This window comes from Pteropus medius, unplaced genomic scaffold, assembly GCF_902729225.1.
Source record: "Pteropus medius unplaced genomic scaffold, Ma_sr-lr_union100, whole genome shotgun sequence".
NCBI classification, from domain to species: Eukaryota; Metazoa; Chordata; class Mammalia; order Chiroptera; family Pteropodidae; genus Pteropus; species Pteropus medius.
Genome location: NW_024340695.1, coordinates 2,581,991 through 2,597,222, shown reverse-complemented (window position 1 = coordinate 2,597,222; position 15,232 = coordinate 2,581,991). Strand labels below are relative to the sequence as shown.

General features: G+C 37.1%; 1 protein-coding gene across 1 annotated transcript in view; it reads right to left on the bottom strand.

Moving 5' to 3' along the window:
* Positions 1-14,464, bottom strand: part of HIF1A (hypoxia inducible factor 1 subunit alpha) — a 36,171-nt gene extending 21,707 nt beyond the window's left edge. Inside the window, exon 1 of the mRNA XM_039864450.1 lies at positions 14,117-14,464. Coding sequence (XP_039720384.1) covers positions 14,117-14,151 — 35 coding nt within the window. The 5' untranslated portion in view covers positions 14,152-14,464. The remainder of the gene's footprint in view (positions 1-14,116) is intronic.
* Positions 14,465-15,232: the final 768 nt, after the last annotated feature.

Here is a 15,232-nt window from a genome sequence, read left to right as displayed (position 1 = left end):
ATGACTACCCAAATACTTGGTGAAAAATTTAAATCCTTTTGTTACCTATATGATAAAGGGTATCTGCTCAAGCTAATAACCATGGTGATAGCTTATCTCCATACCTTTAGAAATAACTTGTACTGTCCAGAACTTTAAAGATAATGATTGTCCAAGATGTGGCAACTAAATTTATAAGACAAATCCATTAGAAACGTGAGCTTGTATAAAAATTTAAAGGAAAATATATTTAAGCTAGTGAAGACTGTAGGAATAAGAATTTGAGCATGAGCCAGAATTTTGGAAGAAAAATAAGCCTCAATAAAACAAGTAATATACTTTAAGAGTTGACAAACCTAAGTGAAACTGATGAAAATCAGTATATGTCCTCACATAATCAATCTAGACATAAAGCAATTAGGAGACCTATAATAAAAATTTAATGAAGAAATTTATCCAATATTCTTCACATGTGACTATGGGAGCTCTTAAAACATTTCTAAGCTTAAAGCTAAAGCTTCCAGAATTCTTATCAGTTTCAGCATCTGAGCTGCCCAGCTTCTTGTCTATTGATAGGAAGGCTTTTTTCATAAGGTCATACCCAACAGAATTCAGTATTGACCAAGAATTACTTCTGTTTGACCATGTGGTCTAGGCACCACAGAGATGAATCCTGTACTACTTGTTTACTTACTACTCAGAATGCACAATAAAAGGTTTGTAGACCAGAAGGAAACTGGCAGATTTTCAGCATGAGAATAAGGTCACTGGGTTATTCAAAATTATCAATTCTATCTATGCTGTTTTATTAAATACAGATCAATTAAAGTTCTGCTACCTATCTTCATAAGGTGCTATTTCACAGACTGCCAGTCATACTGGAAATCAGTTAAGAGTACAGTAAAAATTCCATCTTTGAAACAGTTTGCTTATCCAGTTCCATGTCTGTTCTAGAACTAATGTTTGAGTAAACTAGTAAAGTAGCTTGATCTTTGTTTTACTATAGTTTTCACACATTATTTTATTATTTAGCACATAGTACTGGACAAGAGGCTAACAACTATATCTTGAAATTTTATATAGGAAATGTATTTAGGAAGATAATTTAGAGCCACTGTCTTATTAAAAGCTTCTGGTATACAAAGTTCATGAATAAGCTATAGCCATTTTATAGAGAATGCCTGTTATTCTTTAGATTAAGAATACAAATAAGTACAGTTATTTTAAGTCGTCTGTGTTGTCTACTAATTGCACAAGAAAAGCCTGTTAGCGTTCTTGATTATAAATATATATGGTTTTAAGAACTGAAGATAGATCATAATCATTCAAAACGTTAACAGATAATCAGAATTCTGATAAAATTTAATATATAAATTTAAAAAATCTCTCAACTCTATTACTTGGTAATTTTAAAACTCTTTCTGGCCTATGAAAAGTACAAGCTGTTGGTTTGCATCTCTTGCATGAGTACTTCTACAGGATAGACATTATGAAGTGAAATTCCATGATCTAAAGGATGTGACATTTAAATTTTCCTTTCCAAAAAGGTCTCTACCCATTTTTGTCTCTGCCAATCCATGAATGTGTGTATACATTTCCCTATGCACTATGCGGTAATATATATTAGAGATCTTTTATATCTTTTTAATTTTTGCCAAGCTGGTAGGTGAAAATTCTATCTCGTTGCTTTAACTGCCCTGCACTTCTTAAAGTCTCAGGCCAGAGGAAATTCCAAGGACATTATCATGTTCCTTAGTTGGTATTTTGGCCTGCAGCTTAACTCCAAATATGGTGCTTAGTATGTACACAGTGGTATTCTAAACATTTTCATCCATTAACTTATTTAATCTTTATTGTCATAATCATGTTACAGATAAGGAACCTGGTTACATAGCTTACCCAAGATTACACAGTTAATAAATGGTAGAGCCTGTATTTAAAAACTCATGCGGTCTGGCTCTATAAACAATGCTATTAAAAATAGGCTATGCTGCCTCTCAGAAACTCATGCTAATTACCAAGATAAGTATTCCTAAGTCCAGAACATTATTATGAAGTTCAAAATGTGTTTGCATCTCTGAAGACATAAAGGAGAGGTATAGGGGTTGACTTTAAATTTATGACTTTCCCCTAAGCTATTTGGAGGGACTAATGGCCAGGCTCTTACCTGGAGTCTGCCAGTAAATCCAAAATCCTAACTGAAAGGTACTTACTTACAATGGCAATGCTCTCTGTCTGCTCCACTGTCTACCAGTTCTTCAAAGCAAGGCAACCTTTAATGGGTAGTGCCAATCACAAAGAGGAGGGAACCAGAGCACAATAATTCAATCTATCTCATATACTCCCACTACTTTATTTTAATTTGTGCAGACAAACTATTTCAACATCTTAGCTATTACTGGTGTTTTATTTGCTCAACATCTGGATCCCTAAAGTAAAAACAATCTGCATATTAACATTCAGGAGATCTGGTTAGGCATAAGCCAATTGCCAACATACCTACCCATACAAAGTACCACGAGAGAAAAGATGAAGAGAATTTTCCCCCTTCTGACATTTATTGAACACTTACTATGTGCCAGGCACTGTGTTAAGTACTTTCACATTATTAGCTTAATGATCATAACAACTCTAGAGAGAAACAAAACACAAGTTGAGAAGTGGCCTTCCTGAACCTCAGAATAACCTCCTTCATTCAAAAAATATTCATTTGGGAAATATTTATTGAGCATTTATCAAGTACCATGGACTGTGCTAGGTACTAGGAATTACTATTGATAAGCCAAACAGCAATCATGGAGCTTAGATGGCTTCTCATTTAGTCTACTGAAATAGTTATCTAAAGCTATATTCCCAAATGCCAGTCTAATTGCACCATCATTACTTGGGGACATTCAACATTTCAAACTTCTGGGCTCCTCCTTTGTAAATTCTGATTCAATAGATCTGAAGCAAGTCCCCCAAATCTGGGTTTTTAAAAATGCCCAACATGCATATGATACCGGGTGAAATCTGCGGTACACGGACTGTACTAGTCCTTCCCTTACTTCTCTTTAATTTTTCCTTCAAATTACTAATGCAATGATCCTTCCGGAATAAGAAATCTGATATTATGTCTTCCTTACAACCCTATCAAATGTCCATAGGACAAAATATAATTATTTTCAAAGGAAACCTACCATTACCTAGTTCCCTGCTCATCTCTTCATCTTCATTTCCCACATTCTTCAGCCACATGCAGGTAATCAAAAGCATAATATTTCATTCTCTCTGTCTCATTTATCCTACTCTCTCTGCCTGGGGTACCCTTCTAAGTATGTGACCTGGGAAGTTTATGTGAGGAACTTTCAAGCTTCAAACTCTACCATCGTTTTGTCTCTGTTCTGTCTTCCAAAACTGTTATTTTGCTATATTTTATCTTCTCTGCAGTACTTAAAGCTTCTTGGAGGCAGGACACTCCCTCGTTCATCTTTGTATTCTTGGCAGTGATGTGCAAAGTTCTACTTGGCTTTAGTATTAGGCCCAGATCTGCTATTTGACATTGACTTCAGCCCATGGAAGGTTGACTGTCCTTTCAACATTCTTTATGGGATCCCTGAATTTGTGCTTCATCAGTGCTCCTGTGATCCTATAGATTAAAATCACAATAAAACAGCATAACAATGTCAGTACTATGAAGAGGGCATACTATTTGTATTCATTGTGATTATTTGGGTAAGCGTTTTCAAATATAAGTAACATACTTGATGTTAGAGTGGGAAAAAAAAGCTACTGATTAAAAAAAAAAAATCCACCAAGCATTGTAACAGTAAATAGCACCAATATCAAGGAGAATTAGTGATTCTGCAAAAGAAGAGGGGTGTTACTCTTAGATAAGTATTTCATATTTATTATTAGGAGTATTCTTATTATTGATTGTTGTTAAATTTACCATTTGATAATTGCTGCAAAACCAGAATACTTCAAACGGTTTAATTTTTTAAAAAATCACTAATTAATGGAAAAACAGCAAAACTTTGACATTTAAAATTAATTATAAATTATATTTTCAGGATAGCTACCTATTATTTGTAATTGCTTTCTCCAGAAAAATGTCTTCTGAGTTCTAATCATCTTCAATAAACTTAAAAATGAGACTTTAGTATATATACTCATGTTAGATAATGTAATTCATTTATTCAATAAATATTTCATCATCATCTCCTATGAGCCCAGACTGTTCTCAGCGTGGGGGCATAGTGCAATAAATAAAACAGACCAAGTTCCTGCCCTCATGGAGCATCTTTATTTAATAGTAGTTACCAGGATCCATCCCTGACAAAACATTAGTTGTAGGAATAATTTTCCATAAAATTTTAGGAGGAAAAAATCTACAAAAATTAAAATGTGCTGATAGATGTTACAATATAGTATTATATGAAAAGAGTGGGTTATACAATAAAATTTAAGTATGAATCCATTTATGTATGTGTGTAATGCATGTGTACATATATCACTGTGTATATATGTACACACATACACATAATTTATAAATGCACAGATCAAACCAGAAAGACACAATCACAATAACCTGGAATGATTCTTAAAACACAGAATTACTGGGCTTTAACTGCAGAGTTTCTGATTCAGGAGGACTGGTGGTACTGAATAATTTGCATTTCTAACAATTAGCCGGTAGTATTAACGACAATGGTCTAAGGAACACTTTGAGCCCCTCTAAGAAAATGTGTCCTTCAAAAATGCCCAAAGATTGTTTATCAACACTCGAAAAATGGTTTATTAAATATTTTCTCTTTAAAAATCTGCCCAAATGCTCTACAAATACGGGAAACATATCCAATCTCTAAGACATTCATTTACATTGCCACATATTTAGAACTCAGTAACTATAAAATATACTAAGGATTTAGATTAGATTAGTCAATGGTTGACCTGTGATAAACATCACAAATCACCAACGGAACTGCCCCCGCCCCATATACATCTTAGATCCCAACCCTGGAAATTCAAATTGTAGGCTTGGAATGTCTCTTAAAAAAAAACAATTTCACAGATGATTCTGATGAGCACTCTTAGCTGTTCAGGGTTTGTGTTTCATCTATGGTTGCCTGTAAACTTTACAGACTCCTGAGTTCCATCCCAAAATTACCAAATCAGAATCTCTGGAGGTGAGTACCTGGGAATCCTTATATTAACTAAACGCCCAGATGGTTCTTAAGCTACACAAGTTTGAGAACTATTAGCAGGTTTTATAGTTTTAACAGGTTAGCCAGCAAATTTTGAATGAGAAAGATTTACTTTTAGCTGTAACTACAGATGCATGCTATGATAACTACATTTGTCAGACAGAACACTGAAGTGAATGGGTTGGGCAATACTATGTAGAACAAGGTACAATTGCTGGGAATAAGAAGCTAGAGGTACAATTCAAGGACAAGCCAGTAATAAAGTGTGTGCTTAATAAAATCTAATAACTTTGTTTCAAAAATATAAGATCATGATTAGGCTTCAAAGAGGACCAAATGAAAAATATGGTAACTGTGAATGGTTATTTTCAATTTTCTGAAACGATTTTTTTAAAAAATCACCTTTCAATCTCTTTATGAATGTCATCAACATCAAAAGGTTGAGAATCACTGTAGCTGAGTAAGAGTTGTGTTAATGGCTTTCCTCAAATCATATCACTTACTGTACCACTCTTCTCCCTTTCCATTATCTCCCACTCAGCTGGTAAATGCTTTTCTATTTCCCTTATTATATGCTTTCTGATAGTACCAGAACAGAGTGGAACTTAAGAGGTCAGTGACATTAAACTTTGTGGGTGTGTGTCTGCATGTATTCAGAAGACTGTGGCCTTATATATTTACTTATAGTATTTATATAATAGAAAAAAAATCGTATGTATCATCTCAAAGGATCATAGAGATTAGTGTGTTCTCAGAGACCAAAACATCAATCAGACTTGAGAAATACTGGAATAAAGAACTTTCTAACATTTAAAGTTGCCAAAAATGAATAGACTGTCTAGTGAGAGTGTTTTTTGTGTATCTAAGAAAATTCTCAAAGTAGACTGGCCAAATTAGTAAACACAACTAAAGAAGATGCTCTTGTGATGGTTTATATTAAAGTAACAAAACTTAAATCCTAAATTCAAAACTTTCCAAGAACCTCAAACCTGACATCACACTGTAATGAAAAACAAAAAATGGAATATGTTATGAGTGAATCAATTAACACCAAAAACTGAATTTTCAGTTGCGGCCTAAGCCATCAACAATTCAATGTTTTGCTTGATAAATTAGACACACAAATATCTGTTGAATAAACAAATGCACAATAATCTGTTATAAGCCAGAGTGGTTAAGTGCTAGAGTAGAGGTCTAGGGTTGAAAAAAATTTTTTGAACCACTGAGACAAATCAACTTGTTTGCATTATCCAAGAAAATACCCCCTCCTCCATTCACAGAGAAAGCTTTGACTACTTGCTTGACATGTAGCCCATTTGAAATATTTTAGCTATGTTATGTGCAAAGGGAGGCAATTTCCAACCCTCCTCTGCCAACAGGTTAAAAGACTGGTTGAATTCTTGATACCAAGAGCATGAAAAAGTAGGCTTTCTTAATTTCCCACCCTCTAACGGCCAAATAAATACCGTTGAAAATATACTTCTTCCTTTACTATTATCGATATGGAAAATTATTTTAGAATAACATGTTGTACAAAAAAAAAATCTTCATTTAATCGGCAAAGTCCAGCTATTCATGGGAAAAAAAAAAAACCAATGTAGAAGAAAAGCAGCACTATTCTACTGCTGTAATAAGTTCACTGATAGTTTGGACCAAAGGACATCAGCCTTTGTCAGACTGTCCCAAAGAAGGCTTAAATGGTTCTAAAAAGTATTCTGACACTTCAAGAGAGTGAAACTTCTGAAAACAACTTAAAAACATATTATATTATAGTAATATGAATAGAATAGTAGTTTCTAGTTCATTAAGCCCTTTGTGGCAAGAATTGTTCTGAGTGTTTCATATGGGTTAACATCTTTGTTTTCCTCACGACAATCTTATAAGGCAATTTACAGATGGGGAAAGTGAGACCTAGATAGAGGTAAAGCAACTTGTGACGATTCACACAGTTAGGCAAGGTAAACAGCCGATCTCTAGAGCCTAAGCTCTTAACCATTAGTTATTATTACCTTTCTTCAGGAAAAGAAATGAAAACCCCAATCCACAATAGAAGAGACTCCCAGCTTCTCAAAAGGCACAGCAAAACAGTTACAGAATGACTAAGCTTGGTAGAAAACTGTAGAATACAGATTCAGGTGATTTGTAACAAAAACCCATAGCCCATTCATTACAATACCAGAACTGATCAAGAGTACTGTACAAGGAGACAATCTACAACAAGACAATCAAACAAGCTACAATAAGACAATCAGGGAGCCTCACTGACACAGTTAAAAATGAACAGTCCAAGCAGGATAATATGGCATTCATCCAGGAAACTGGATGCTAGAAAAGACGAAGTTTCTTTTGATTTTTTTTAAAAATCACAAACTGTACAAATGCAGGCATGGTAATGCTAGTGGCCATCTTCCATATCATATATGAAAGCCTGTTAGTGGCAGAATGAAACCAACATGCAAACAGAGCAAAGGCATATAAACCAAGTAATATTCAAGAGAAAGTCAGGGATTACACTCTAAGGACATCACTTGAGACTGGATCTAATTGCCCCTTAAACCAAAGCTAGATTGTATGAGCCAACAGTTGCCTTATTTCCCCTTAAACTAGTTTCAGCTGTGTTGCATCACTTGATATAAAAAGAATCCTAATACACTTAAAAAATTCCCACTGTCTCAAACTAAAAACAAACTTTAATTGCTAGAGAGTATAAACCAACCCAAACTTTCTGGAAGTTTAAAGTAGACTTAAGAAATGTTTGTTAAAAATTAAACAAAGGTAAAGATACTTTTTCACACATTTACCTACCTAGCCAATGTTCTGCAGTCATACACGTATACCTTTTCTATTAAACTTTTTTTCCCCAGTGTTCTGAATACATAGAATTGGCAGGCATTAACTTTTAATATACCTTAAAGTAGGGTACTAAGTTACTTTCAAGGCATAGTACACAGCTGTATTTATTAACAAAATGTTTACTAGCCTGGTTCTAATAAATACTATAAATATTTTTTAAATGACAAAAAATTAAAATTCAAGATTCAAGAAAGTTCTAAAGTAGCTCAAGGGATTCCTAAGCATAAGAAAAATTCCTATGAAAAGTGGGACATAGGGAGAGGAGACAATAATGCCTTCAAAAAACTTTTTGAAAATCTTAAAATCTTTCTCTGCTTCTTCTTTGTTCATTCAATTATGCTTTCATTGCTTCGTTTGTTTGTTCAAATACTTATTAAGAGCTTACTGTGTGTTGGTATTCTCTTTTATATCACAAGTTTCAAATTCAATCTATTTGTGATTTGCTCATTGAAACATGGGAAGGGGGGGGTCACTTTAAAGAAATTCCTTAACATCTAAATTCATAAGAAAAGATCTAAACGAAGAGAGCTATATCCTAATTCTTAAAGACTTAAACTTTCTGCTTTTAAACCTTATGTTTATTTTTACCACAGCATTTTTTGGTTGAAAAAACAAATTCTCATGAACTATTAGGAAAAGGAAAGAAGCACAGGGAATTGTCACTAATGAGTGAAAATTGTAAGATTAACTAGTTAAGTTTTAATTTGTTGAAATCAACTGTGACTTTCAAAACAATTGGGAGAAGAACTGCAGCAAGTTGTTCTATCACTAGATTTTTGTACCATTTAAAAAACATTTTGAAAATCATACTTTGAAATAATTTTTATATTTAATAATTATAACCAAGTGACATTTTAAAATGAACACACACTCAAAGTGACAGCTGAGATTACCAAAATAACTAAAAGGTAACATCTTAGGGACAGTTTTCTTATAAAAATAAGTCATTTCAATTATTGTTTTAAATCTTTTAAAACAAAGTTACTAGTTAAATGAGACTTTATCGACAACAGAATAGGTATAGAACATTTTTAACAATGAATTTTTTTTTTTTCTGAAAAAGTACTGGCAAACCAAATCTTCCTCAGTCACTGGGAAAACTTAATTCTTATTTTAGAGGTGCTTAACTTACTTCTGATAAAGCTTCCATAGGCAACTGTCTGTCATTAGCTTTAACTTGGTTAACTGTCCACAAACAAACCCTTAAAAACACAATCACTTCAACATCCATTAGGATGACTATTATCAAAAACTCCCAGAAAATAACAAATGTTGAGGAGGAAGTGGAGAAATAAGAACCCTTGTGTACTGTTGGTGAAAATGTAGAACAGTGTAGCCACTAAGTAAAACTGTATGGCAGTTCTTTAAAAATTAAAAATAGTTTCTATATAATCCAGCCATCCTACTTCTGGAGATAGATCCAAAATAATTGAAATCTAATCTTGAAGAGATATTTGCAAACTAATATTCATATCAGCACTATTCACAATAGCCAACAGGTGTCCATGGAAAGATGGATAAACAAAATGTGGTATACGATGAGTATTATTCAGTCTTAAAAAGGAAGAAAATCCCCACACATGCTACAGCATAGGTGAACCCTGGGGACATTATGCTAAGTGAAATAAACCAGTCACAAAAACACAAAAACTATATGATCCACTTATAGGAGGTATCCAGTGGTCAAATTCATGGGAACACAAAGCAGAATGATGGTTCAAGAAAGAAGGAGAAATCAAGAGTAGCTGTTTAATGGTTAGAGAGTTTGTTTTACAAGATGAAAAAGTTCTGGAGATTGGTTACACATTAGTGTGAATATACTTAACACTATTGAACTGTTTCACTTAGCAATGGTTAAGGTGTGAAATTTTATGTTTTTTTCAACCACAATTAAATTTAGATTTTATATATTATTTTTTTAAAAGGATCACGTCTGGCAAGTAGATATGGGTTGATTAAATTGCAAAAAACAAATTTTAAGATAAAATTTAATGCACGTACAAAATAGTTAATTCTTCATGCTTCAAAAGACAGAGAGGAATACAATTATTTTTAAAATTCCAAGACCTATAGCTAATTTAAAAATTCTTATCACATTTTTACCAAAAATACTGAGCAACAAGAAGATTGGCTTCTCTTAGTTTCAAATTCTTTTTCTAACCATCTAGTTAAGCAGAAAACATACACAACACACACACACACAAGTAGCAGAAGGCTGGGTAAAAGCCATCAACTGATCATTCAGTCTCAACGTAAAAAAGGAAAAAGGAAAAAGACAATGTTCTTTTTGTAAGTTAAAATCAACTTAATAGAAAACTAATCTAACACATTTACTTTAGATTATTTTCTTAGTTGAGAAACAGACATGTTAACAATCTTAGATAAGTTATCTTTTTAAGAAGTACCTAAATTTTTTAAAATTCTATTTGAATAAGCAGTCTAACCCAATCTTTAACATCCATGAATAACAGCTTTTAATTTCACCACTAAATGCAATAAATTATTACAAGCTCTTCAGGAAAAAAATCGGTAAAGAGACTAACACTTCTTGGCTTCCTACACACCATTCTTACAATGATAAAATGTAACCGAAAAATCTTAACCTTGCACCTAAACACCATTATAGCTGCAAAGACAATGGAAGTCAACACAGAAAGATTGGACATTATCCAAATTGCACAAAATGCTTTACCATGGCCCATAGGATTGAACTACCATACTTTATCAGTTTAAAACAAAATGATTATTCAATAAACACATACATGCGGAAAAGTGCACTAATATAGATTTCATGCATATTAAGCCACAAAAATTAGACTTAACAATACAGGTTGAAGTCTTTCCTTGAGATGGAAGCCAGTGGTCTTAACTCTGGAGAAATTCATAAGCAAAGGCCAGATTTGTTTTGTTTTTACCATGCAGGTTCATATACTTCACTGGAAATACTTTATCAACTCATCATGTTTAACAAAGATTAGTATTTATACAATGGCCTAAACTATGGTGCCAAGCAAAAAAAAATGTTTTAAGTTACTGCCAGTCCTAAGACTGCAGTGCCTTGCACGTATCTTGCTGAAATGAACTATGTGACTAGTAGACGTTTATTACTCTAGTCTCTAAAGACAGTAAATTCAAAGTAACCTATTTGGAGAGGAAACAAAGGAGTAAGGAATTGTGAAGAAAATGGCCTAGAGTAGACAGACAGTGGATTAGATGCTCAAGAAGAATAACTGATGCTAAGATGCCAACATAACCCAGGGATGTACTGTTTTAACCAGAATGAACCCCTTTTAAAGCTCTGGATCAATTGTTAGTCTTCATTTTCAGAAGGTATAGAAAAGATGCATGAGGTGGGGAGAAGAGGAACTAAAACAAAGAAATATTTGGAAGGACTTACAAAAAGTTTTTCAGTGTATGGAAGTTTAAAATAGAACTTCAACAGGTAATCCTTTGGTATATAGTGTTACCAAGACTCCTAAACCAGGCACTGGGCACTATCTCATTTAATCTTCACAATAATCGCTAATATGGCTATTATTATCATCATTTCAAAAGAAATACATAGGCTCAGAAGCATTCAGTAATTTGCCCAAGTTCACAAAGCTAACAAAGTGAAGAGGCTGGACTCGATTCAGAGGTGTATGGCTCAAAATTCTATGCTCTTAACTACAAAACATGCTGTTCTTTAAACAAGTGGAAAATCAAAGTAAAACAAGAAAAGTTACTAATAAATGAGAGAGCTTTCTGACGTTTAATGACCTAAGTTAAGAAGTGTTCATTCTCAGAGATTTTACTTTAATGATCCAATAATTATTTGGTTTAGAAAACTGAGAGGCTAGCCTGAAACCTGAAACTGACTGATGAACCAACCTCTTGACATTCCTCTGAAATCTAAAAATCTGTATCAATGTGCTATTAAATAAAGCCAGCCCTAGTCCCTACACCTAAGGAATCAACATCAAAGGCCCTATGTTAAATCTATTATAACCATTCCCATTCTCTGTTCTGATTTATTCCAATACTTCAGCTATGAGCTTCCTAGATCTTTTTTTAAAAAGACAAATTTGTCTCCCGCACCTGAACTCTGAAGGCTCATTTGAGATGGAAAAACTGTAAGGAGAAAACCCCTGCCCCTCAATCTCTCAGTTATCTTTTCAAAAAGTTAAAAAATTATTAGTAAAGGAAAAAAAACTGACAGCTTTATCAAATGGCACCTAAAATTGCTGAGTGGCCACCATTTGGTAAGTGCTTAACTTTCAGTGTTAAGAACCTCTTTATTAAGAAATATGATTCTATCTGATCCAAATCTGCTAAATTTTCAAATGAGAAATTTTTTTAGATAACAGATAGGATGGAGGAAAATCTAAGAACTGGTTTAGAATTGGGGGTGATGCATAGTAGCTAATTCTTTATTAATGCTGCTTATGATATTCTCAACTCATGAATTGCAAAGGAGAATACAATATTGCCTATAAAAAAGAAGTGATTAGTGCATAACTTGATGCACAGTATTATGATTCAACATATAATAAGGACAAAATTGGCACCACACAGAGGTAATCTGCCTTTGGTTTACAATACAGCAACCACATTTCATCAAAAGCATTGTAATCACTTCCACAAAATTAATTGCGATTTATTCCTGGCAACTCTTGGAATTAAGTCTAGACCTGTTTAGTCACTTTTTGAATTTTATAAGTGCTTTCTCTGGTGCATACAAATTGAGAATTTATCATTCAACTGAATAAGGACCAAAAAGGCACCTACAAAATAGCAAGAACATAAACAAGTTTATCTTCTGCTGATACTGATTAGGGAAGTTAATCTCTCCTAGAAGAGTGGAAGGACTTAACAGTAAAGCCTGTCTACTAACCACAACTCTTAATATAAATCTTCAATTTCTTAAAATGATTTTCTCAAAAGTTAAAATACCAAACTGGACCAAACTGTGTGCGTGTGGGGGTGAGGGAAGGTCACTCTTAATCCCACGGGTTGAACCAACAGTTCTTAATCCTGTAATATACAATTTAGACTCAAACTTCGAGGTGTTCTAAAAACCCGCATTAAGTTCTATCAGAATGATTATTTACTTCAGATATATTTTGAAGGTGTTCCTTTAATATACTTTATTTCAGGAAAATGAAAGTTCTAAAAATTCTGCAACTTTATAGTGTTGCATTTCATTTGCTCTGGTCACATACTTTTTCTCCAATCTAATTAAAAATGTTTGCCTAAATTTAGCTAGCTATTACATTTTCACTAAAATATTGTCAAGAATGAATGAGGCATACATTCATTTGTAACGTCTGGGCTCTCTTGACAGGTGATAAAAACCCAAGTATCCAATTCTAATATTCTCTTTAAAAATGTTGCTATTTCTCTAAATTCGTGCTACTCCGACTCTCAGACGAGGAAAGTTTTTCAAGGCGATAAAAACGAAACGACACAAAACCTGCACGTGCGAACTAAAAAGTTAGCATCTTTAGGCCATCGCGGCAAACCCCTAAAGCACAAAGGCAGAGACACCCGCCGCGGTTGGTCAACCGCAGGGCAGGATCGCATCCGACCACGCCAGCCACCGTCGGGAACCCAGGGCCGCGAGCCCAAGGGGAAGCCAGGACCGGAGTGCAGGGTCCGCCCCGGGGCCGAGTTTTCAATGGAACCGGAGAGGACGGGGGCGAGAAGGAGCGGAAGCTCGGGTACAAACGGCGGCCACCGAGCTGCGGCTCATTTCTCTCCTGGGGCTTTCAAGCTCGGGGAAGTCCCCCCGCATGGGGGCACAGGGCAGGCTGGCTTTTTTGAGGCAGGTAGGGAGGGCGGTGCGAGGCCCCGGAGGCCCGGAAGGGAGAGCGAGCGGGGCCCAGCCCCCGGCCCCTGAAAGCACTTTCGATGCGTCTCCCGCCCCCCACGACAAGATGGCGACGTGGGCAGAGGGGGAGCCCGGCCCGCGAGGTTGGGGGAAAGAGAGGGGAGGAGAGAAGAGGCAGAAACAAAAAGGCGGCCCCCGAAACGCCGAGGCCGGCCCGCGAGCCCGGGGCGGCGGGCGGGCGGGCAGGGGCGCCGGCGCAGAACGCGGCCGGCGGAAGGGACAGGCTTACTTTTTCTTGTCGTTCGCGCCGCCGGCGCCCTCCATGGCGAATCGGTCCCCGCGACGCCTTCTCGGCCGGCGGCCCCCAGGCTCGCTCCGGCCTAAGCGCTGGCTCCCTCCGCACGCGGGGAGAGAAGGAAAGGCTGGTCCAGAGGTGCAAGGCGGGAAACCCCTCGTGAGACCAGAGGCAGGAGGAGCGGGCAGCAATCGCAGGGCTCCAGGCTGGGCTCAGAAGAGCCTCCCCTCGGGCTGCTGGTCAGGGCCTGGCCCGACTCACGGGCCGAAGCGGCGGCGGCGGCGGCGGCGGCGATCCTCGCGTCCCCTCAGACGAGGCGGCTCTGGGCTCTGAGAAGCTGAGGCAGCGGCAGGGGGCGGGCGAGGGCGGAGGCGCGCTCGGGGGCGCGCTCGGGGGCGGGAAGGAGTGTCGAGAACGCGCCCGCCCGCAAAGCCTGGCGCGCGCTCCCGCGAGCCCGCCTCACCTGAGGGGAGGCGGGTTCCCTGCGAGCCAATGGCGAGCGACGCAGGCGGCCAGTCCCCACCCCAGCCCACGTCGGTCTCAGCCAATCGGGAGGCGGTCAGCTGAGGCACAGCTGGGACACACTGCCGCGCTCACGTGCTCTGTCTGTGTGCAGCTGCGGAGGAAAGAAAAAGGAGCTGGGGTGCGGCCAACCTGGGTCTGGGGACCTTGCGCCTTCAGCTAGGGAAGGCAGTGGCTGGCTTTGGGAGGCGCTGCTGAGTAGGGATTTTGGTTTGTGGGTCCCAAGCCTTTATCACATTTCCTGCTCTCAGTGCAGCGAAGTCTCTCGCTCTCTTTCTCTTTGGCGGCTCTGCAGGGTTGCCGCCAGCTCTACTGAGTGCCAGTTAGGAAAGTAGACGTTGCGCGTCGTGGCAGCAATCCTTTTGGTCCCTTTGCTCAGATATGTGACAGTGGGGTCTTTCTTCCAGGTTCCTTAACCACGGGCTATGTCACCGACCGCACTTTTTGCCATGGAACATAAGAGAACTCTCCTGTCCACTGTTTTTCTGTGATGAAGTTTGGTTCCTGAGTAATGCAAATAAAAATACAAAAACCCCTCTTGCTGTAAACCTCTCAAAGGAAGTAGTTAAGGAGTAAGAAAATCTTAAA